Source organism: Chelon labrosus, assembly GCF_963514085.1.
Source record: "Chelon labrosus genome assembly, chromosome: 3".
In the NCBI taxonomy this organism is placed as follows: domain Eukaryota; kingdom Metazoa; phylum Chordata; class Actinopteri; order Mugiliformes; family Mugilidae; genus Chelon; species Chelon labrosus.
Window position 1 is genome coordinate 24,880,677 of NC_140339.1, and position 24,231 is coordinate 24,904,907.

General features: G+C 42.0%; 1 protein-coding gene across 1 annotated transcript in view; it reads left to right on the forward strand.

Moving 5' to 3' along the window:
* zfhx3b (zinc finger homeobox 3b) overlaps positions 1–12,977 on the forward strand; it is an 86,737-nt gene extending 73,760 nt beyond the window's left edge. Inside the window, exons 9-10 of the mRNA XM_084541376.1 lie at positions 72–5,699; positions 6,255–12,977. Coding sequence (XP_084397502.1) covers positions 72–5,699; positions 6,255–7,993 — 7,367 coding nt within the window. The 3' untranslated portion in view covers positions 7,994–12,977. The remainder of the gene's footprint in view (positions 1–71; positions 5,700–6,254) is intronic.
* The last annotated feature ends 11,254 nt before the right edge of the window (positions 12,978–24,231 follow it).

Genomic DNA, 24,231 nt, shown 5'->3' on the forward strand with positions numbered 1-24,231 from the left:
TGGAGAAATTAAACTTTGCGAATCTGGGAAGCTGATGAATTGCTATCTTCTTTTGACTTTTTTATTTACAGATGCATCAGAAGCTGATCCAGAAAAGGCCGTGTCACTCCCAACAGAAACTGCCGAAGCCCGCAAGTCACCTCTGGAAGATCAGCAATCAGAAAGAGACGATGCCACAGGATTCCTGTGTTGGAAGAAAGGCTGTAATCAAGTGTTCAAGTCCTCAAACTCCCTCCAAATGCACTTCAATGAAGTTCATAACAAAAGGCCCCAGTTGCCTGTTTCAGATCGTCATGTCTACAAGTACCGCTGTAACCAGTGCAGCCTGGCCTTCAAAACTGTGGAGAAATTACAACTCCATTCACAGTACCATGTGATCAGGGCAGCCACCATGTGCTGCCTTTGCCAGAGAAGTTTCAGAACACTACAGGCCTTGAAGAAGCATTTAGAAACCAGTCACCTGGAATTGAGTGAAGCTGATATCCAGCAGCTATATGGGGGATTATTGATGAATGGTGACATTATGGTAATGGGTGATCCATCTCTTGGTGAGGAGCAGGGAAGTCTGGGAGAAGATGACAAAGATGGAGATGAAAGTGATCCAGAGGAAAAACAAAGCCCGACCGGCAGTGACTCTGGCTCACTACAGGAAGATTCTGGATCTGAACCTAAGCGTGCTTTGCCATTCAGAAAGGGTCCCAACTTTACAATGGAGAAGTTCTTGGATCCATCTCGTCCTTTCAAGTGCACTGTATGCAAAGAGTCTTTTACACAGAAGAACATTCTTCTGGTTCACTATAATTCTGTTTCCCACCTGCACAAGGTGAAGAGGGCTCTTCAGGAATCCACTACTGGTCAGCCTGAGCCTACCAGCAGCCCTGACAACAAGCCATTCAAGTGCAGCACTTGTAATGTGGCTTATAGCCAGAGCTCTACTTTGGAAATCCACATGCGCTCCGTTCTACACCAGACCAAAGCTAGGGCAGCCAAACTTGAAGCAGCAGGAGGGATCACTAGCTCTGCAAGCACTACTGGTTTAAGCGGTGGAGGTTCCAGCATGAGCACTTCAACATCTAGTCCAAGCCCAGCCAGCAACTCAACTACTAGCTCTAATAACCACAGTTCTTCTGGGTCTCAAGCGGCTCAGAATATTCTTGGAGGACACCACATGAACCAGAGTCATAACATTGAAAGCCTGGGAAATTCTACAGTGAGCTGCCATTCCTCACCATCTGAGAATCATGAAGTAAAAAAGTCCAAATTCTCAGACCTTCTCTCTGCTAGGGGGCAACAACAACAACAACAACAACAACAGCAACAGCAACAGCAACAACAGCAACAGCAACAGCTTCAGCAACAACATCAGTTGGCTCAGGCGCAAGCCCAAGCTCAAGCCCAGCTTCAGCAAGAGCTCCAGCAGCAGGCTGCTATTTTGCAATCGCAGCTATTCAACCCAGCACTTCTGCAGCACTTCCCAATGACAACCGATGCACTTCTTCCCCTGCAACAGCAGCAGTTGCTGTTTCCTTTCTATATCCCCGGAGCAGAGTTTCAGCTAAACCCAGAGATCAATGTCAGCAACTCAGCGCTAGGTCTGGCAGGATCCTCCACCTCCTCACTGTTGGAAGATCTAAAAAACTCAGCCCAGCAGGCCCAACAAAGTTGCTTGCAGCAGCAACTGATGCACCACCACCTACAGCAGCAACATCAACAGCAGCAGCAACAGCAGCAGCAGCAGCAGCAGCAGCAGCAACAACAACAACAACAACAACAACAACAGCAGCAGCAGCAGTCTCACGCGCAGCTCCAGAGCCAGATGGCATTACTGCAACAGAGTGCATCTCTCCTCCAGCAGGCTGAAAAAAAGCAGAAACATTCCTCCCCTCAGATTGAGAAAGACAGAGAAATGCAAAGAGAGAAGGATACCACTGAAAAAAATGAGGAACATATAAACAAAGATTCTACAGACAGTAAGCCAAAAGAAAAGAAGGACATTCAGCATATTTCAATAAACCTAAATCATGATACCGGCTTGCCTCCACCAAGGATTGCCTCCGATGCTCGAGGAAATGCAACTAAAGCCCTGCTGGAAAATTTTGGGTTTGAGTTAGTAATTCAGTACAATGAAAATAAGCAGAAAGCGCAGAAAAAGACAGCTGGACCTACAGGATCAAGCGGTCCAGGTGGAATAACAAGAGTGGTGGACCCCATTGAAGGATTAGAGAAACTGGAATGTGAAGCCTGTGGCAAGCTGTTTTCAAACATACTGATTCTAAAGAGTCACCAGGAGCATATCCACCAGGCCTTCTTTCCATTTCGATCCCTTGAGAGATTTGCCAAGGAATACAGAGAGCATTATGATAAACTCTATCCACTGAGACCTCCTACACCAGAGGCTGCTCAGGCTCCTCCACCGCCTCCACCTCCTCCTCCTCCTCCTGCACCCCAAAGAGCTCCCACACCAAATATTCCCGTTTCCGCTGCCTCGCTCACACCTCCAACTGTAGCTACCCAACAGCCACCAGTTCAAATGACACAAATACCCATGCCAATGGATTTGCCACTCTTCTCGCCACTTATGATGCAGCCCATGTCTCTCCAGTCTTTACAGTCTCAGTTGCCTCCCCAGTTACCCTCTGTGGAGCCAAGCTTGGCATCAGACTTGGCCCAGCTCTATCAACAACAACTTACACCTGCCATGCTACAGCAGCAGCAGCAGCAGAACAAGAGGCCACGGACCCGCATCACTGATGACCAGCTTAGGGTCCTGCGACAGTACTTTGACATCAACAATTCACCAAATGAGGAACAGATTAAAGAGATGGCAGACAAGTCAGGACTGCCACAAAAAGTCATAAAGCACTGGTTCAGAAACACTCTTTTTAAAGAACGGCAGCGCAATAAAGACTCACCTTACAATTTCAATAATCCCCCAACAACAACTCTTGAAGACACAAAAATTGATTCCAAACCTCCTTCTCCTGAACCTCAGAAACACGAATTGTATGGAAGTAAGAGATCATCCAGGACTAGGTTTACTGACTACCAGCTAAGAGTTCTGCAGGACTTCTTCGACGCCAATGCTTATCCTAAAGATGATGAATTTGAACAGCTCTCCAACCTTTTGAGCCTCCCTACCCGTGTTATTGTTGTGTGGTTCCAAAATGCTCGTCAGAAGGCAAGGAAGAATTATGAAAACCAGGGTGAGGGGGTAAAAGAGGGTGAAAGACGGGAGCTGTCAAATGACCGATATATTCGCACATCAAATCTGAACTACCAGTGCAAGAAATGTAGTCTGGTTTTCCAGCGTATATTTGACCTAATAAAACACCAAAAGAAGCTGTGTTACAAAGATGAAGATGAGGATGGACAGTATGACAGCCAAAACGAGGATTCTCTGGATTTCTCCAATGAATGTTATACTCCCTCTGGGTCCTCCTGTCACACCCCAATGCCCTCCTCTTCAAGTCTCTGCCCACTTCCACCCTCAACTTCAGCATTCTCACACCTCCCCTCCGCTGAGAAGGAGGAGGCATCACCAGCAAGCACCTCAAACCTCTATGATGAGAAACCCAAGCAGTTACCAGAAATTTCTGCTGATCCACGAGAAAACCAAACCACTATCAAGCAGGAAATTGTGCACCAACCTCAGTCCGAGGCACAACACCATAGGCCCCAGAGAGACGATAAGGCCCAAAACCTTTCTAAGCCCATCAAGCATTCATCTCCTTCCTTCTCTCAGCAGCAACAGCAGTGTGGTCCCTCAGCCTCTCAGACAAGCCAGACCTCTTCTCAAAGCTCTCACATGAGCCTCAATTCACATCTGACCTCTGCCACACAACAACTGGCACAACAGATGATCCCGTACCAGTGTGAGCAGTGCAAGATTGGTTTCCCCTCTTTTGAGCACTGGCAGGAACACCAGCAATTACACTTCCTTTCTGTGCAAAATCAATTCATCCACCCTCAATTCCTTGACCGCCCAATTGACATGTCTTTCATGCTATTTGATCCAAGCAATCCTCTCCTGGCAAGTCAGCTAATCTCTGGGGCAATGCCACAGATTCCCAGCAGCTCTGCCACCTCTCCATCCACCCCAACCTCCACCATGAACTCCTTAAAGAGGAAGTTAGAAGAGAAAGCTAGCACTAGCCCAGGAGAGAATGACAGCACAAACAGTGGAGAGGAGCCACAGAGAGACAAGCGGCTCAGAACCACCATCACACCTGAGCAGCTTGAGATCCTTTACCAGAAGTATTTGCTAGATTCAAATCCTACTCGTAAAATGCTTGACCACATTGCTCATGAGGTAGGATTGAAAAAAAGAGTAGTGCAAGTCTGGTTCCAGAACACCAGAGCCAGAGAGAGAAAAGGCCAATTTAGAGCAGTGGGTCCAGCTCAAGCTCATCGTAGGTGCCCTTTTTGTCGAGCTCTTTTTAAAGCAAAGACTGCTCTTGAGGCACACATTCGCTCCCGTCACTGGCATGAAGCCAAACGTGCTGGATATAATTTAGCTCTTACTGGTATGTTACCTGATCATGAGAGCATGCAAATAAAAATGGATGCTCTAGAGGCATCAGGTTACTCCCAACTAGCCCCCACTACAAATAGTGATGGACAAAGCTCCTCCATGTCACCAGTGAACAAAGGCATGGATCTGTCTCCCAGGGGTCTGCTGAGCCCTTCATCCATCAAAGTTGAAGGAATGGAAGAGTTTGAGAGTGCAACCATGTCCTCTGTGAACCTCAGCTTTGATCAGAACAAACTTGATAATGACGACTGCTCTTCTGTAAATACAGCCATCACAGACACAACCACAGGTGATGAGGCCAATGCTGATAATGACAGTGCTGATGCAAAGCACAACCAAAACAGTGGCGATTACCTGTCTAAGTCTGGAGGCACAAGCTCCATCCTTGAAAATGATGACCAGATGTCCTCAGGGCTGGTAAGCCCTGCAACAAGCTATTATGCTAAGGACTATGAGAATGAAAATATTATTGACCACAGTGAGACGTCCAGCCTGGCTGATCCTTGCTCACCAAGTCCTGGAGCCTCAGGTACCAGGAGCATTGATAGTGGAGATCGGCCAGGTCAAAAGCGCTTCCGAACCCAGATGACTAACCTCCAGCTGAAAGTGTTGAAATCTTGTTTTAACGACTACAGGACTCCCACGATGCTGGAATGCGAGGTACTTGGCAATGACATTGGACTTCCAAAGAGAGTGGTTCAGGTGTGGTTTCAAAATGCCCGTGCCAAGGAGAAGAAGGCAAAGCTCAACATGGCCAAGCACTTCGGAATAAATCAGACGTCTTACGAGGGGCCGAAGACCGAATGCACTTTGTGTGGTGTCAAGTACAGTGCTCGCCTCTCTGTTCGTGATCACATTTTCTCACAGCAACACATCTCTAAGGTGAAGGATACAATTGGCAGCCAGATCGATAAGGAGAAAGAATACTTTGACCCAGCCACTGTCCGCCAACTTATGGCCCAGCAAGAGATGGACCGCATTAAAAAGGCCAATGAAGTTTTAGGACTGGCACAGCAGCAGGCCATGCAGCAGCAGGGGATGTTTGATAACCCTGCAATGCAGGCTCTGAATCTCCAGTCAGCCTATCCAAATCTGCAAGGCATCCCACCTGTCCTTTTGCCAGGGGTTGGCAGCCCCTCTCTTTCCAGCTTTAACTCATCTAATTCAGGTACGTCATCATTTGACATACATTTACTGATACACCGCTGAAATTTGATGTGCACAGTTGCAGATGGGGTTTTCAACTCTACTAATTAAAAGTGGTTAGCCATTACTACACTAAGTTAAATGTAGTCACTTACAGTAGTGCATGCACTCGTGAAACCTTCTGATAATGATACAGCACTAGAACACAATATTTCTGCTCTGCTTAAAATAATTTCTCTTCACATCAATCAGTCTGTCACTCACTCACGTTGGCACACATACTTCACATGTGTAATGTAATGAACTTGTTCCATTGTTTACATGTGCTATTAAGAATTTGCTTTGATTGCCAACATTTAATTGATAAACCTACAAATACCAAGAGCAAGTGAAAAAATGGCTCATTGTGATGAACTTGATCTTTCACAAATCATTAAAATAATATTTTTCTGTATCCCCTCTGTGTTAATAATACAACTATAACAGCTTATTGCATTATAGTTAAAACAGTCTATTTAAAAAAATAACTGTTTGCCTATATTCTTAATTTTTTTGTTTGTGTTTGAAACATTTCCAGCTTTAACTCCTCCGAAACCTTCAAACCTCCTGAACATGCCTGGTGCCAGTGTTCCCTCACCTAGCCTCCCCACGTCCGGATTACCCAACAAGCCTCCCTCCTCATCATCTCTTGCCGCATCCAGCCCAGCCCAGACCAACACGTCTGCTTCTCACTCGAGCCCCACCTCAACATCCAACTCCACTTCCACAACAACCCAGTCAAGTTCGCGACCTGAACCGCCCAAAGAACGTGATGCTGAGAGGGTAAGAGAGAAGGAGAAGGTCAAGGAAAAGACAGAGAAGCCCTCAACCCCGTCGTCAACTGGAAGTACCCCTGCCCCTTCCACTTCTGCTGCCAGCGCCAAGAAAGAGAAACCAGACACAGCTGTTCCTGCCACGTCTATGCCCACACCTGGCATGGAATATATAGTTGACCCTGCCCAGCTCCAGGCCCTGCAGGCTGCTTTGGCATCAGATCCCACTGCTCTTCTCACAAACCAGTTTCTACCCTACTTCATGCCTGGCTTCTCCCCATATTACACCCCACAAATCCCAGGGGCTCTTCAAGGAGGCTATCTGCAACCAATGTATGGTATGGAAAGTCTCTTCCCTTACAATCCAGCATTGTCACAAGCACTGATGGGCCTGTCTCCAGGGTCCCTACTGCAGCATTACCAGCAATATCAGCAGAGCTTGCAGGAGGCACTACAGCAGCAGCAGAGGCAGCTTCAGCAGATCCAGCAACCCAAGGCGAGCCAAACTCCAGTTCCCCCTCAAACCTTGGGGGATCGCAAAGATTCTGCCAAAGATCCAGTGAAAGCAGGAGAGCAAAAGGGCAACCATCATAGTCAACCCCCCACTTCCTCCTCTTCTTCCTCCTCTTCTCATAGTAAAGTACCCCCTGAGCAGAACGAGAAGGATGGCAAAACTGTGGACCCCCTTCTAGACCAGTACATCGTCCCCAAGGTGCAGTATAAACTGGCATGCCGCAAGTGTCAAGCTGTTTTCACGAAGGAAGAAGCGGCTGTTACCCATCTTAAATCTAACTGTTTTTTCGGTCAGTCTGTGGCAAACCTGCAAGAGATGTTGCTGCGTGTCCCCAGTGGCGTAGGTGTAGGGGCTGGAAGTCTCTATGACTGCCTGGCTTGTGACACTACGTTGGACGGGGAGAAAGCACTCAGTCAACACCTGGAATCGGCATTGCACAAACACAGAACAATCAAGCGATCAGTCAGAAATGCCAAAGAGCACGCTACTAGTTTATTACCTCACTCTTCAGCCTGCTTCCCCAGTCCTAACACCGCATCTACCTCGCAGTCTGCCACTCATCCCATCAGCAGCCCCCCACTCCCGCCAACAACATCAGCCACCATGCCATCCTCTGCTGTCTCCTCCTCTCTGTGCTCCTCCTCTACTACCCCACTCAACACCACAGCTGCCGGCAAACCCTGGCCCCAGGCCCCTTTCTCCAGAGCTTTAGCTGGGAAGCCCAATGCTAGTCCCTCCTCTTCTTCCTCCTCGTTTCCTCCAGTGTCCTCACCTTCAACGGTTACCTCAAGTTCATTGAGCACCTCAGGAGTTCAGACCTCGATACCAACAGACGTCTTTACCGACGAGTCTGACTCTGACAACAGTCAGAAGTCAGCAGACAGGCTGGGAAGGACGGCAGAGGAGCCGCAGCAGCCTGGCTTTGTCAAAGACAGTAATAGTTGTAGTAGTAATCTTGCTAGTGTAGGAACAGACTCCATCAGATTGTAAAAGAGCTTTCAGTGATGGACAATATTTAAAAAAAACACACAAAAAAAGACAAAAAAAAATCACAAATGGAAAAAACATAAAAAGCAGCAATGTTAAAAATACATTAAAAGTATACAAACCAATTTCAGAAAAAGATGTGTAAAGACTAACTGCAATTCCAAAGCTTGTAACCAAAAATTTAAATGTTAGTGGATTGTTTTCCCATATCAACATGCTGGTTTTCATTTTGTATTTTCTTGTTTTGTTTTGTTTTGTTTTTGTTTCACTCAACTGAAATACGTGCATACTAATATGTGAGAACAGAAAAGGTTGCTGCAGTTACGTTTTGGGTAATGGTAGAGGAATGCTGTACTGTAAGGCAATGGACTGCCTCAAAGTTGACAAATGGCCCAAGAACCCTTTTGAAGAAATGCGAGTCAACAAGCTGTCCCTTTGTTTTGTAATAATTTCTACTTAATAGCACAGTCACAAAAAGCCAGTATGTACTGTATGGGAGAATAGTCTATCAGTTTTCTTGCTATTTAAGCATTCAGATACCAATGGCTTGCAAAAGTAAAAGAATAATGTAATGTCTATTTTATTCTCAGGTCAATAGCTCACAGACGTTTTTCTGTTACAGAAATCCATGTTTTACACCATGTAGTTTCCAACAGGAGATGAGCATTTCCTTTTCCTTCTGAACTTGATTTAATAATAGAAAGTTTTATGTTGAACTCAATTTTAATAAGGCATTGTTTCTGGGCATTCAAAGGGGGCTAAATGATTTGCTGATTTTAATGTTACAAATTCTTTTCAAGTGGGACATCCACAATCCCATTATACCCAGACAAGGAGAGCATTGCAGACATAATAATGGATGATAAAAAAGAGTTTTGATTGAAAAAAAAAAAAAAAAAAAATCAACCTTCTGTATTTATGATAGATATGAGCATTTTTGGTGTTAAGTAGATTGTTGCATTGGAAATGAATTTTAAACAGTATGGTAGGTTGAAAAAAAAAACTTTGTGTACATTTAGCTTTTGTATTGTCCAATTTTAATGACACTTCATTTGATGTTGTCTTGGTCATTCCAATAGTCTAGATTATGGACAGGTAATTTATCTAAACTTTATTTCTGTCTTATTCTCAACTTCTTGGGAAACATTCACCCAAATGCCCCTCCTGACAAGGCAGGATCCTCTTTTAGAATTATTTAAATTTTAGTGTTTGGTTGGTGATGCGCTAACCAAAATGAAAAAGATCCTGGGTGAAATATTGAAAGTTTTATTTTATTTAATTTTTGTGTTACCTTTGTGCACTTATCACTGTCTGACTCCTATTTCTCACTCTTCTTGTTCCTCTCTTCGCACTTATTTTTCCTCAGCTCTCCTGTGTTTGTAGATATGTATACTACAAAGCAGGTCTTTTGTTCTTCATGTAGTGTGGCTACAGTCTTTATTTTCATTTCGACATTTATGTTGTCATAAATGAAAATGAAAAAAGAATACTAATAATAATTCTCACGCTTTAAGACAAAAAGAAAATCCAAAGACTAAACACTTTCACCATTGGTGCATAAAGATGAGAAAAGAGGCTTCTTTATACTTGAGAATTTGTTGCTGTTTTTAGAGGAAAGAAAACAAAGTTTTAAAAGATAAAGGAGTACGCATCAGAGTTGCCGTTCCTGCTTCATAGCAAGCAAACAGGTGGCTTTTTTACGTAAATACCAAAAACCAAAAAGGGCCCTTGTCCTTGCATTGTGGAGTAGCACCGTTACAGAGCCATTGCAGTTTGTAAGATAGAGGTTATTAATCTTTGTTTGACTTTTGTCACATTCAAATGTCCATTTTTTTAAGAAAATGTATAAGGTCTGGTCTTCAAGGACATACGTTTTGCTGCTAATGTAGAATTTTGAAGAAAAAAAAAAGAGTACCTAGATGCATGCTCATTTTGCTTTTGGCTAAGCTTTAACTAAAACAAACAATAAACCAATTTCTTGCCTCTGCAACACTTTTTTTTTTTCTTGTTGCAAAAACGGAACTTTGAAGACTGTGAATATATGTTCCAAAGGACATTTTGCCGATTTTCTTTTTGAACAGACCAATGTTTAAAGCCAATGATCTATAACGTTTGTAAGAAAAAAAACAAAAAAAAAAAACAGTGCATTCCAAATATCACAATGGATTTTTCTTAAGCAAGGACTGATCCTGTTTCATTTGATTGCTTTTAATTGTCACAATCTATATTATTTTTTTTTTTCTCTCATTTTTAAAGTGACTGTAAACTGTTGTGTAAATTTTTTTGCATCATTGGTTGCTGAACAGAGTGACCTCCGTATGTCATTTTGTGCTGGCATGGAACATTGCTGAAAATCCCTCCATCCAGTCAAGGTTGTTGCTCACTTGTTAAGCAAGTAATAGTGGTTACCAAAAAATGTATATAATACATCTGGTACTGATGCGTCTCATAGGTTTAGTAACATTAATGCCAGTCAATCTACAACTAGTCTCAGAGGGAAATAATGGCTGTTTTGCTGAGGTGTTGTTGCCCCCTTTGTTGGGAGGTCCACCAGTGACTCGTCGCATGTGTCTGCAGGGTGCCACTTCCACGCTTAGATTACAGGTTTTTAAGGGGCATCTTCATTCCAAAGCATTATTTCTGGAAAAAGGAGGAGGTTTTTTGAAGATGTCCCTTGTTTTCCAATAGGATGCTTTCATGTCCAAAGAAGTCACCTACTTCATTTTGTCGCATTATGTGCATAGGTATACCCCTTCCTTGTCACTGATGATTTGATGAACCCAAAATTTTTATTTTTTGAAACCAGAACCGAGACATATTTAAATTCGTGAAGAACTACTTTTTGGCCCCTGTTGTATAGCCAATATATTTGCCCTAATGATTGAATCCAAGGCACAAAGTGTTTAAAAGTCTAGCAGAGAAATGTGATTCGGTGTTAATACCACAGCATGCTGTTGAAAGTCAGGAGATCTGGTCTGCAAAGCTTGCTACTTCTCAAAGTCCAGTTCCCTGAAATACTGTTCATATGTACCTTCCTACCTAAAACTTCTTAAATTGTACAGTTTTTCTCAAATGTGTTTGCTTTATTTTAATTTCCAGACAATGTCGGACACGTATTTGTATTTTATTTCAGTTTCTGTATATTTACTTTTTATCATAAATTAACACTAGCTTTAATTTGAATTGCTGAAAGAAAACAAAAAATATGACCTGGCCACTTTACGGTGTGATAATGTTCTTTATATTCATTGTCTCAATGATACTGTTTGCTTTCTTATTTCCAAAGTGTAATATTTTGGGCTCTTTCGTGGAAGACAGAGTTGAGGTCTCCACATTAGACTCAGCCAGCATGGATTGTGTGTCTGAGTTTGTACGTTTGTGAGCGTGTGTGTCTGTGTGTGCGTCTTTCATCAGAGCCAGCATCAATTCATTTTTTTCTCGTTTGCCTTTTATTTTTGTTACATGTTACACACCAAAACAACCTGAACCACAAAGTTGGATTATGAATAAACTGAAATTTAGAAAATTAAATTTACGATCAGAAATGAGGACGGTAACACCGAAGCACTGAGCAGTTTTTACTTTGATTGATTATATGAATGTGGCCAAAGCTTTATGCAGTCGAAACAAAAAGAGAAAAAAAGAATTGTGCCCCAGATAAGTGTATATTTTATTGTGACACAAAATGCTATTGTGGACACATGGATCCACTGACTTACATTGGGATACTTGATTTTAATGGACAATTACAAGAGAGAGAGATAAAGACAAGGTTTTGCTGTAGAGGTCATCTTTTGCCCACTGTGAAAACAAACATGTACCTGTATACAGATATAGATATATTTAAAACAAGACATCAGCTTTTTCTGTTTTTGTTTTTGAGATGAAGAAGGAATGAAAAGAACTAAAAAAAAAAAAAAAAAGGACTCTGGGAATCTTTGGAGATCTTGTTAGGAGGACACGAGAGGCTGTGGGCACACCAAAACTGGGCACGGGAGCCGAAGTCAGGCTCAAAACAGCTTTAAAAACCACCTCCTTATTTGATTACTGACAACTCTGTAATGGGAATGGACTCTGGAACCAATGGACATGTGTGACACACAGAGGAAAGTCCTTAGATGAAACTGAACTTAAGTGGCTCCAGCTGCCTCTTTCTCCTTTTTGTCTGTCCTTTCTTTCTCCAGCTCTGCCTCTGCTTCTGCTCTTTGACGGACATTTTCCAAATTTCAGGACAGGATGGACAGAGATGCTTGCTTTCATTTCTTCCAGTTCACGTTGCTTACCCGTTTCATTTCCTCGTGCTTGTCTCTGGTCGACGAGCAAAGCTCTCCAGTCAAATGGCGGCTCACCCCTCTCTCTGTTGGTTACATAATCTAAACAGAGGAATTCGTAACATAGAGAGGGGATGGGTTCTCAAAGCTGTCATTCTTAAGGAGGCAGTTACACTAAAAAAGCGTATTAACCAAAATTAACAACCAAACTAACAACCAAACAACCATTTGCTCCAACTTCAAAGATGAACTGTTACTTGGAGCTCTCTGTTCCTTTTGTGACTTCTGGTGCCACAATGTTTTTTTATGCTTTTAGTTTTTTCTTTTTGTTTCCTTGAATTACTCCTCCTTCGAGCCTCATAAGCATGGCTCTGTGTGGCTCCAGGCAGCCCATCCGAGGGTAGAAAAAAACAGCCTTGCAATGTACAAAAAAGAGCAAGTTAAACCAAAAATGTTGTTCTTGATGTCTTTTCTATACTGTAGTCTTGTTAGCTTTTTTGTTACTGTAATTATATGAAGATTTCCAAACTGTACCAAATTACATGGAAACTAACATACATACAACCACATGGAACTTCAGACTTTTAAAGAAACTTTTGTCACAAAACCTTGTTGTCCTAGTTAAGTTGATTGTAGATGGTAATTGAATATACTCCTTTGAAAATATTTCATCAAGTATGTTTCTTGCTCATTGTGATACATTAAAAAAGTATGAGCATAAACTGCACAGCTTTGGACTTGTCTTTGAGTGTTGTGGGATTTGTTGTGAGTGGAGTGCTGTTTGACAGAATTGAAGAAGTACAAAGGCGTACAAACCTTTCCCCAAAATATTCTTTTATTTAACCATACATATACACTGATCAGGCATAACATTATGACCAGGAGAAGTGAATAACATTGACTCCTTTGACAATTCAATGTTCTGCTGGGAAACTTTTGGACCTGGCATTCATTCATGTGGATGTTACTTAGACATGTACCACCCACCTAGACCAGACCAGGCACCCCCACCCCATAGCAATGACACTCCTTGATGGCAGCAGCCATCCCCAGCAGGATGCAGTCTGACACAGGCACACACACAAAAACGGTTTAGGAACAACTCAAAAAACATGAAGAACAGCACAAGGTGTTGACCTGGCCTCCAAATTCTCTAGATCCCAAACTGATCAAGTATCTGTGGGATGATCCACAGGGGCCCCTCCTCTCAACTCATAGGACCCAAAGGCCCCCAATAACAATATTTGGAGGCACAAGGGAGACCTACACAATATTAGTAAGGTGGTTATGCCTGATCAGTGTAGATATTTCACACATTGCATTGCACTGCATGAGACATAATTTTAAAGTTACTTTTATTTCTTTTCACCCTTAATTACAAGCTTCCTTTCTATACTTTTTTTTGGTTATAATTGGTTGGATGCATGTCTAGTTTCCTAAAGTCTGAGCTTTAATTATTGTGTTTCTATATTTATAGCAAATGAAATAACGGAAACAACAACAACAACAAAAAAAATCACTTCTTTATCTTTAGTGAGACATGGGCACTTTTGAGTGCATAATTTCTATCTGCAGCTGATTGAATGATGCCATCAGTTAAAAAAAATGCTTTACTAATGACTCATGACTTGAACATATAAAACTAATCACATACAAGAGAGGATGCTTTAAACACTGAGGGAAACACAGTCCAAATACAAATATGGAAATGCAAACAAGGAAAGTGCAGATATTAAGGATAGCTCCAAATCCAGGACAAGACGGTGAATCTTTTGTACCTGAAGTCCTCTAGATTGATGGGGGAAGAGCGGAGCTTAGTTTGACTGAGCAGATGTAGAGATCAGCAGTTATCAACTATGAATATGTCTTAGTACAGAATCAAAACTTCTGAACCTGGACTTGGAAATATGGTGTTTCACTGACACAATCGTCTGAGCTGGTGTCTTGTGATTTCGCTGTATAAAATGAATCTAAATGCAAAGCACCACAGACACTATTGTTTTTGTGGCCAAAAAGTTTGTCTTTGAATAATAAACGTTAAACGATGCAGCGATGTCAGAGCCAGCTGTAAAAAGGCGAGCAGCTTGCCAGGACAGTGCTATTCTCCCAGACGATGACAGACATCGACCAGCCAGCCATCTCCGGGAGGTGGTTGGCTGACTGGCTGGATGGATCACTTTCTGACCCGACACACATATCAACACAAACAGCTTCGAGGCTGGCCCTCTGTACTCTTGCTGATTATCCAAATCACAGCCATCACTTTGCATCCTGGAGCTCTTCCAATGAAGTGAATTGGCTCCAAACCGCACAGACGACCAGGGAAATGTTTCCAAGCGATGGACGTGGCTGGGATGTACTTGTTGGTGCCATGGTAACTAATGAAGTTACTTAAGTGCTCAGTGGTGTTAGAAAATGAAGTAACACATGAGCCTTTTGTTTAACACTCCATGATGCTGTTATGCCTGGATTATTTATAACTCAATAAACACAGTGATCTACAGGAACTAGTGTTGGTATCCCTCCTGCGGATACTTTCAAAGTATCTCCATGGTCCTTTAATTTTTAACTAGTAAATAAATTCAGCAAAGAGTGTCTAATTTTATTACTGGCAGTAATATAATAATAATAATAATAATAGAGTAACTGAACTGTTGGGCTAATAGCAAGCCAAATTGTAACACTAGGTTAAGTGCAGCCCTGGAAGCCTGCTTTTCTGTGCATATTCATGTGTTTTCTCAGGTTGCATCATTGGCCCACTTCCATATTAGTTTTGGCCTCCTGCATGTTTTCAAACTTTCCTTTTCCCTTTCTCAACCTTTGCCTGCCTGCTGGACCGTCTCCCTTCACCCAACCCCTTACCTATCACCTTTAAGAAAAAGTTGAAATGTTTGACCTTTTAATTGGTGGCTGAGCTGTACCAGTGTGCGCTGTGCGTTCATGAACTGATTCAGAGTTCACTCTCGAAAAACAATGCAAATCACACAGCCAGCGGGGTGCAGTTCTGTGCGTAGTTCAGGGTTCTTGGGATTTTGGAACATTCCCAGAGAAAGCAGAACCAGCCGTTTAGCAAAAAGAATTTCTGGAAAAAAAAAAAGACTGAAAGGTTCAGCAACACTTGTGCGTCTCCACTCTTAAATATGGCTATGTTCCAGAAGCCAGTCAGACTGTAATGATTGTACCTTTAAATCGCCTGTGCTGTTAAAATTTTAATGGCTTTACACTAATTAATATGTAGAGGGATCTTGTCAGAATCCTTCAGTCTATCTGCCTGTGCGTTATATTTAGACCAGCAGCAGAGATTGTCGGTGCCCCAGCCCAATTAGTGCACGTTAAGGAACAAATGTGAAATTCCTCTTAATTAGATGTGACTGTGTGCTTGCTAATGTAATCAGAGGCGCTGATAATCACGCTTGCCATATGGATCCAAAAATGAGATGCAGCCATGAGAGTTAATAAAAGAAAAATGCTTTTTTAATTTGTGTTAAGTGTGCATCAAACTTGTGGCCTTAAAAGAACTATCAAGATAATAATGGCTAGTCGGTAGGAGCGTGGGAGTTGTTATGCTTCAGCATTTTGGCAAACTTAAGTTAAATGTTGTCACCTTGACACAGTGTATGTACATGTGAGCACAATTAAATTGGCTTAACTTTTATGCCTGATGTTAATTTAATACTGGCATCATTTACCATTATATAACATTAGACTATTATTTCTTGCTTCCGCACATCTATCCATCAGTTTGTTGTCTTGTGCGTCATACTGCATTCACCATATTGGAACAGATTTGTCAAGGAAAAATGTTCTTTCAAAAAGAAAACTTCTTATAACATGTTTCAGAAAGGAAGAAGCTTATACTATTTCATTGTAATCTGAGCCATTGAGACACTGTGCTGGAATTGCTTTACATTAAATATTTTATTCATAACCTTTTATAAGGAAAATACCAGTTTGTAAAGAAAATGTGAGCACCAGAAATGTTAGAAGCACCAAGCCAGGGTAGTTTAAGGAAGACTACATCCTGTGTCAAGCAACAGGCAAGATTCATTGGCCATGCTGAGCCAATTAACACGCAAGGGCACATCCCGAATGAATTAAAAACACCCTAATCCGATCAGTGTGAAAAGCAAGGCCATTTCCTTCACAGGCCTGGACCAGATGGCACTCACACTCAGATGCTGCATTGAAACAGGCCAGGCCCAGCCACACAGTGTGAAATTGGGTTAGTGCCTGAGTCTAACATCGGCCCTGGGCAATGTGAGCTCCGAAACCCATTCTCCACTGGCCTAAAGGTAGAGAGGGCACCTTGCCAGTCTCTGGCCTCATATTTAATTATCATTTTCAGTGCACCTACTAACTCTGCCATTTCAGTCAGATGTGCAGCTGACAGCTTCCCAGAATAATTTGTCTCTTTAGACCAGTCAAGCTTTTACATATCCTAAATAGCCCCTGACACACCACAGAATGTTCTCTTTCGTAGCACAGAAGACAAGCACATCTCTGGATAGAATATCACAGACTCTAATTGTATACTCTGACCCGAGCCGGGTGGTGTTACCATGCTGAGGTCTAAGTTCCAGCTTTGTTGGAATAATGGCTTGTCAGGATCAGCTTTCAAACTTTGCGGGGAATACATGCTACAAATGTTGGGTGACTCTTGTCAAAAGGACTTCAAAAGCTGCGGTTGCGCTATGACAACCCGGGCCTTGTTTTAAATAGAAAACATTGCTCTCCAAAGTGGGTATTATCACTTGAAGGCCCAAAGTGAAATCTCAGAATCTAAATCCGAACGGCTTTAAACAGATCATCCTGCCTCCGTCTTAGCCAAGAGAGGACAGTCACTCCTGCCAACACGTCTTGTTCCACGGTAACCTCCAACACCTCAGAACACGAAAAGGTTATACTAGCCCTAACTATATATTGGCATCATACAGTGTGAGGAAGAGTCTGATGAAAAACTGCAAAAGTAAGTGCACTTTGAATCGAGTGTCGCCACAATACTGCAGAAGTATTTTCAGTGTAGAATTGTGCGTAAACTGTTCTGAAGTAGCAAACTGAAGTGTCAACAGCAGATACTGTGGACATACTGGACACATTTGCAGCTAAGCCAACGCTAAGCTAAGTTGCTTTGCACATGAGCAACTTGAGCTACCACTGTCAAGGGTTAACTCCTGACAGGCAGTCTAGTGAAATTACATAGCTGACCGTGAAGAACAGGAATTTCACCGCCGACACTGAAAGCCACATAGTCCTCACACACCTACAGCGCTTCCCCTTTTTTTCCCACCCCCACATATACCTCTTTGCCACGCCACATTGTCTTCTTCCCCTATCAATGTCAAAGGCAAATTACGCTGCAGCCTCGAGGACAGGTCAAACTAATTCAATCTAATCTGTCAGATAAAATGATGGGTGTGTGGGGATCAAAGAGAAATTGAATGGGATAAAAAATTAAAAAGTAGCTCAGCTTCTTTTGAATTATGACCTAAAGTTTCCTCATTTAAAATGGGTTGACACATCTTCCTTTCACTGCAAAAAGTACTGCACATTATGCACATCAGGGTTGGCTCTGACCTGTGCTGGTTAAGTCGGCGGCCTATAAAGTCCACCTTGTTGGCTTCCCGGCCGCATGGGGTTCATGCTGAGGAAGGTGTGGAGGGTGTCTCTTGGCAGGCTCGGGGCCTTGCCAGAGCATTTCCAATGTCCCGAACACAGGATCAGGTGTCGCCATTTTCACAGCGCCTTCTGGTTCTGTTTAATAGGAAATGAGGTCCATCAGAAGAGCTCTGACCAAAACTGAGCCAGAATGGGCCCTGACAGGCAGGAATATTAGCCTGTGACGGCAGTCAGTAATTGAATGATCGGCTCCCCCCCTCTCACTCGTAATGAAGAGAATATGTGCTGGGAATGTGTTTGTCCTTCTCTATCCTTCGTCTGCCCTTTGCCCCCCCCACCCCCCTCCTTTTTTTTTTGCCCCTTAATAAATCATTTGCAGGGTCAGAAATAAGGGATAATTTTACTTCACTTCAAAGTGCTTCTCACAGTGTCATTTCTGTAACCTCAAAGTGATGATGCATTAAAAAGGCTTCGGGTGAGCTCTGCCTGAAAGTGTTTTCGCCTTGAAACAAAGCTGCGCTGATAGTATCGTGAGAGAGGGAGCTGGGATACATGAGAGATCAATTATCACACCTCATTTTGTTCTCATATGCAAAATGATAATGGGTGGACCATGTCAGACCTGAGCAGTCAGGTGGTGTATCCTTTCTCCATAAATGTGTTTCGCAGATTGTCTGAAGGGGTCTGTTAAATCCCTTTAACAGTTAAAAGGCTGAAGGGAAAGAATGTGGCTTCTCCTTGATCTGTCTTCAAATGTCCCTCTGCGGACAAGATCTTGGAGTGATAAACCAACAGAATCAACCTAACACTCAGTGTGATATCACCGCACACCTGTAAACAGTACTTTCATATCGGAAGGTTTGTAAAGAAACAACATCATGTCCTCGTCTTCCCAGCGTGTTTGTCAGCAAACAGTGGATCCACTGTGTATCTATACATGTTCCAGTGAGACATAGAGCATGTGCCACAAAGGAAGCTTGTGTTCGAGGCATGGGTGAGGGACGGCGATGTGCTGTTGAGGAGGCGGTGGAGGTGGTGGTGGTGGTGGTGGGGGTGTGGGGGGCACAGCTTTGAGATGCAGCGTCATATTTCGCATAGCTTTGGGGAGAATGTCAACTCTGAGAAGAATTCTTAATACAATAATTGCTTTGAGACTTGTTCTTATTAATATTTCTCTGACTTTGGTTTTGTATTTTTTTTTTTTTTTTTGTTAAACCTTAACCAAAATCAGTTGTAGTGTATTGCTGCTGGAATGCCTGTCAGACTGGGCCCTGACCCTGGGCTGGCTGCTATAATGATGGGAAGATGAAAGAGCCAGGCCCATTCCCAGGCTGCCCTGTTAGGGGGTGCAAGCCTGTGAAATGGAGAGATAATGGAGACCAGGTGTGCTGCGGATGCCTGAGACAGTCCTCAGTCAGTCTGAGAGCTCCTCTCAGTGAAAGGGAGGGCACACTACCACTGCTGAAAACGGATGGGCCACAGTCCAGCTCCTCACTCCATAGCATACATACATACTGTATATAGTGAATAATACAATCCTAAACTATATATGTAGTAATTACTTCAGTTGGATATGCTTAAGTCGGTGAAGTTGGACATCTACTAATTTGTGCACTTGTATAAAAATTGATACTCTGCTGTATTTTTTCCCTCATAAACACCACATCAGGGCTTGTATTCATAAAGTGAAAATTGCCTGAAAGTCTGTTATGCTTGAATTATGTGCACGCATGTGTCCCCGTGGTATTCATAAACATGATAATTTGACAATTCAGAACAACTCTGTTTGAGCATTTACCCCTTGTATCTGTCGTTAATTTAAAGTAGAGAAGTTTTAAAAGAAAGGTCAGGCAGGCTGGCCACAAAAGCGCCTCTAATTGGACCAGGCAGGCTCGCAAAGCTCTGCTGTAATTACAATCTAATTAGCAGGCAGCTAGCAGAATCCAACATGCCATTTAACATCAACAATTTAACCCTTTACGAGAACGCCTTTGAGAACATATTTCAAAGATTCTAAAAGATCCTGTGGGAGAGACGGTCTGCCCCACTTCTGTTCCTCTACAGGAGGTCAGTAAATGTCAACTGGGGAGAATGCTGAAAACGCTGAAGAGGGACTCGAGCAACGATAAGTCCTCATTAAAGTCTTCTACATAAGAGCTCGTTGAATGATAAATATTAAACATTGATTACATACAAATAGGAATACATCTTGTTATCATCACTGAGTATTGTCTTCCTGAGATTATCCCATAATTAAATCTAACAAGGTCCTGTTGAGTTTTTTTTAATGAATTGCTCATTATTCCTTCATGAATAGGGGCCAATAATAACGCTTTACATTAAATACAAAGTATGCAATGGTAGTCTATTTGTAAGAATACAAGGGTATACTTGCTTGCACATTTTGGAAATATTGTTTTTCATATTGTATAAATTAAGTAGTTACTGTATTTACTATAAAGAGGTTGGGCACTGCTTCAAACAAAAGGCCATTAAAGTATGTGTGAATGGGTAAATGTTGTATTAGGGCAACTACAGCTGACAGATAGCGAATTCTTCTATGAGGTGGAACACAGAATAAGGTGATCTCACAGGTCGGTCGCTTTTACTCTGTGAAGTGGTTGATGTTTCATTTGAGTACCTGACCTAACCTGTGTGAATAGCACGTATATAGAAAAATGTGTGGATTTTAAATGCTACAGTTTGGTTAAAAGCAAGCTGGAGTCAAGCATCTGGGCCAAACTGTGTCCTTGTGTTGTATTTTACAACTAATACGTGCCTCGTCTATTTTTCATTTCACCTTGATTCCAAGCAACATTGCCAAAACATTACGCAGAAAGGAAGAAACACATTCAGCGCTCTCTTCTTTTTTTACTCTCCTCTTCATACTCTGTGGCATGTTGTTTAGTTCATTTAACAGCAGGCACGGGAGTCCGTTAAACAATGGAAACCAGTCTGAGCAGTTTGACTTTTCAGTTTAAGCATCTGTTGTGCTGCAATTCCTACAATTGTGAATCATACCCAATTAATTTGCAGCATACAGCCTGAGGCCCATCCCTACCCGGAGCACACACACTCACACACGCTAATGCAATCACAGCCTATCCTGTGGTGTGCCTTTTTATCCTTCTCACTCTCTTCCTTGTGGAGACACGACACTCTCAACGTATCAAGCCAAGGTCACTGAACAGCCATTTCGAACTGTTGCCTACCGCTGCAGCATGAAATTAATAAGGCCACCATTTAAATGTTACAGTTATCAAACCCACATAACAAATGCAGGGCAATCTTCCCACAATGCACTCTTTCCCTCTCCCCTTCCCTTGATATATTAATTTTTGACCAAACGTCCCCGCTTGACTAGTGTAATGAGGTATGATGTATTGAGCCTTGGCTGTTGCCATGGAGACAGCAGTCCCCTCTTACTTGTCATTAGAGCACAAACAAGCACTGGCATCTAATGTCATTCCAGTCAACATGAGGGAGAGCGATGAGAAAGCGAGAGACTGCTGGATCCCTTACTCCCTTTCTTCGATTTGAATCGGCTTTCTGCGTGGATTATTTGGGTTGTACTGGATGCTATGGGCCAACATGCCCCGTGCAGGATCACTGTTAGGTCATTCACCTGGGGAGAGGCGCATTTACTGTTGTCTTTGTATGACTCTCACATCCCAGGGCTTTGATGTGGGCCTGCAAATGGAAATAGGTGTTTGGATGTCGCAGAATAATTACCTGTCTAAGGCACATCTGCTGCTTGTCCTGTCCTAAGTTTTGGCCTAAAATAATTAGAAATCCTTGATTCATTTGATTGTGCTTCAGGACGAAAATAAAGAGTCAGAAATGTTCATTTTTAGTAAGATATTTATAATAAATATCCTCCTCAGAGGAAGTCAATTAGAATAGTATTGATGAAAAGTAAGATAACATCCGGGGATTCTCATTTTCTGTACAACTGTGATAAAATTACAGGCTGATTGGAGAAAAGAAATCAGACAAATGCACAACATCTTCAACACAGAGAGAACAGAGAAAAGGGAAAATGAAACAAATGAGTCTCATCACAATTGGGACAATGCTATGCAGCTTTCTCTGCGCTCGTATCATTTTAAGCCGTGGTAAGATAATGACATTGTAACTGAGTAATAGTACTGCAGCAGCTTTGGAATATTCCAGCCTATTTTATTTCCATTTAAGATAAAGCTTTCTACTTGTTGTCTTGCCATGAAAGTGCGTTTCATTTTTAGATGTTTTTTTCTCCCCCTCATTTCAGTTTTAATCAGTGGCGGCTTTCTACTCCCGTTGTTTGAGGTGAAAGTGTAGCTGCATGCCTCCCTGTCTTTTCTCTGAACATAATCTCTTCCTCACACAGAACAATAATCCTACCTTATTTTCTCTCTCAGTGTTGGTCTTTTATTACTTCCAGGTGTTAAGGCCCTGTCTCCCTTGCAAGCAGATGTGCTGGGGAAAAAAATGCCCTTTGTTTGGAGTTGTGCTATTTCAAACCGAATATTCAGCCGCCAGTGCTCTCTGATGGAAGACGGCATAAAAAAAGACCAAAATAAAAACTAGGTGAGTGAGTATTTGCATTAAAGAAAAGCAGTGAAAGACGTGGGAGATTGAAAAAACAAACGGAATACAGATCAAACCTGTGTGCTGTGTGCACAGAAAATAGTCACAAAAGAAGCTCCGAAAAAAGGGGAAGAAAACAAGGTAAAGAAAATAACGGTAAAGCAATTTTTTTTGGTAAAACCAGACTTCCGTAGATTCACAGGGACTACACATCTGTTAGTGAGCCATCTGTTGACTGGTCAGTTCAGAGATATATGAGTGTTAACTGTCAGGACTGTCTGTGAGATGTTTTCAGAATGCCTTCTCTTTCACTGCACTCACTGGATGACTATTTAGCTAGTTGCACAATTTAAACTGGTTGATTTTATAAAGCTGATGTCTGGTGAAAAATATTCTGTTGCTTAATACCAATTTTTCTTGATATGTACCTGCCAAGGGTAATATTTGATTTTGCACACAAGAAGCACAGGCCCCGTAGCCGCTGTGTTACAAACTCTATTTTGAACTTTCTCCTTTTTTCCTGCAAGCCGCTAAACTGAGATCACATGTACTTGCAATGAAAAGTGACAGGAAATTGACTAAAGCATTGGAAATCAATGGGAAGTAAATGTGCTCCTTAAATACAAGTGAACAGCTGATAGCTGCTTTCTGTCTACCTCCCTCTCTTTGCCTTTCTGTCTCTCTTTCACTCTCCCCTTCTGTTTTTACCTTCTTTCCCGTCCTTTCCCGTTCTCCCCACTTCTGTCTCCTGAGCCAGTATCTATGTAGTGAATAAAGACGACATGACTTAAAGTGGGTGCATTAAAATAAAAGAGTGCAGACGATGTATTAGTTTTGTCTTTTCTTAGCATAGATGGCATGCCAGGGTAAAAAGTGGTAACTGAACATTTCAAAAGGAGTTTGACTTCTAAATGTTCTTTTCGTGTTCTTTAAATATTTTAGAGAAAAAAAATAAAAATGCCATGACAGCAAAAGCGACTGTATGTCACAGCAGCATTTTTGAGTGACACCAACCACAAAATTGTCCCTGTGCATGTTAGCATCCTGGCTGATTTATTTCTTTAGATTGTGGGTTTATGTTGATCCACTGACAAATTCATAAAAAGTAAAAATGAAGTGTGGCGTCAGTCTGAAAAGTCGTGATTGGATTGCACTTAAAAGTTTTTAGATTTAATAATTTTTGCTGTTGGTAATTTACAGTATAACCCTTTAATATCAAACACTTGCTTTGCACAGACTATGCTCTCCTGGGTTTCATTTTGAACTCACAGAGTACTCGGGAAACAAATCTGCATGCTGATGCTTTCACAATAATATTCCTAACATAAATCAATATGTCAAGTCTGAAGCAAGAAACAAAAGATGACTTGATCCATAACAAGTGTGTAGGATAATAATCCTTTTTTCCAATTGAGAACAATGGACAAAGTAGCAAATTAATAATAAATTATTAATATATATTGTTTTAAAGTCTGTTTTCTGCTGTTCACCAAACTGTGTGAACTAACAATCTCTGTCGCAAATACAAACTTTCATACTGAGCCTGAGCATCATTAGATAAGATGCTTGTTCTTTAATATTATCTTGCTTCTGAAAGAGCAGCACAACCCATATGCTATAGCTGGTATGCATGAGAGCATTTTCTGTGAAGTATATACTATGAATAAAGTAGAATTACTTGTCTGAATATGTGCATTTTGTAGGGGGAGCAAGGGGATATGTGAAAAAGAAGAGTCAAGTGGAATTATTTTTTTTTTTGTTTTTTGTTTTTTGGGGCTTTTTGTT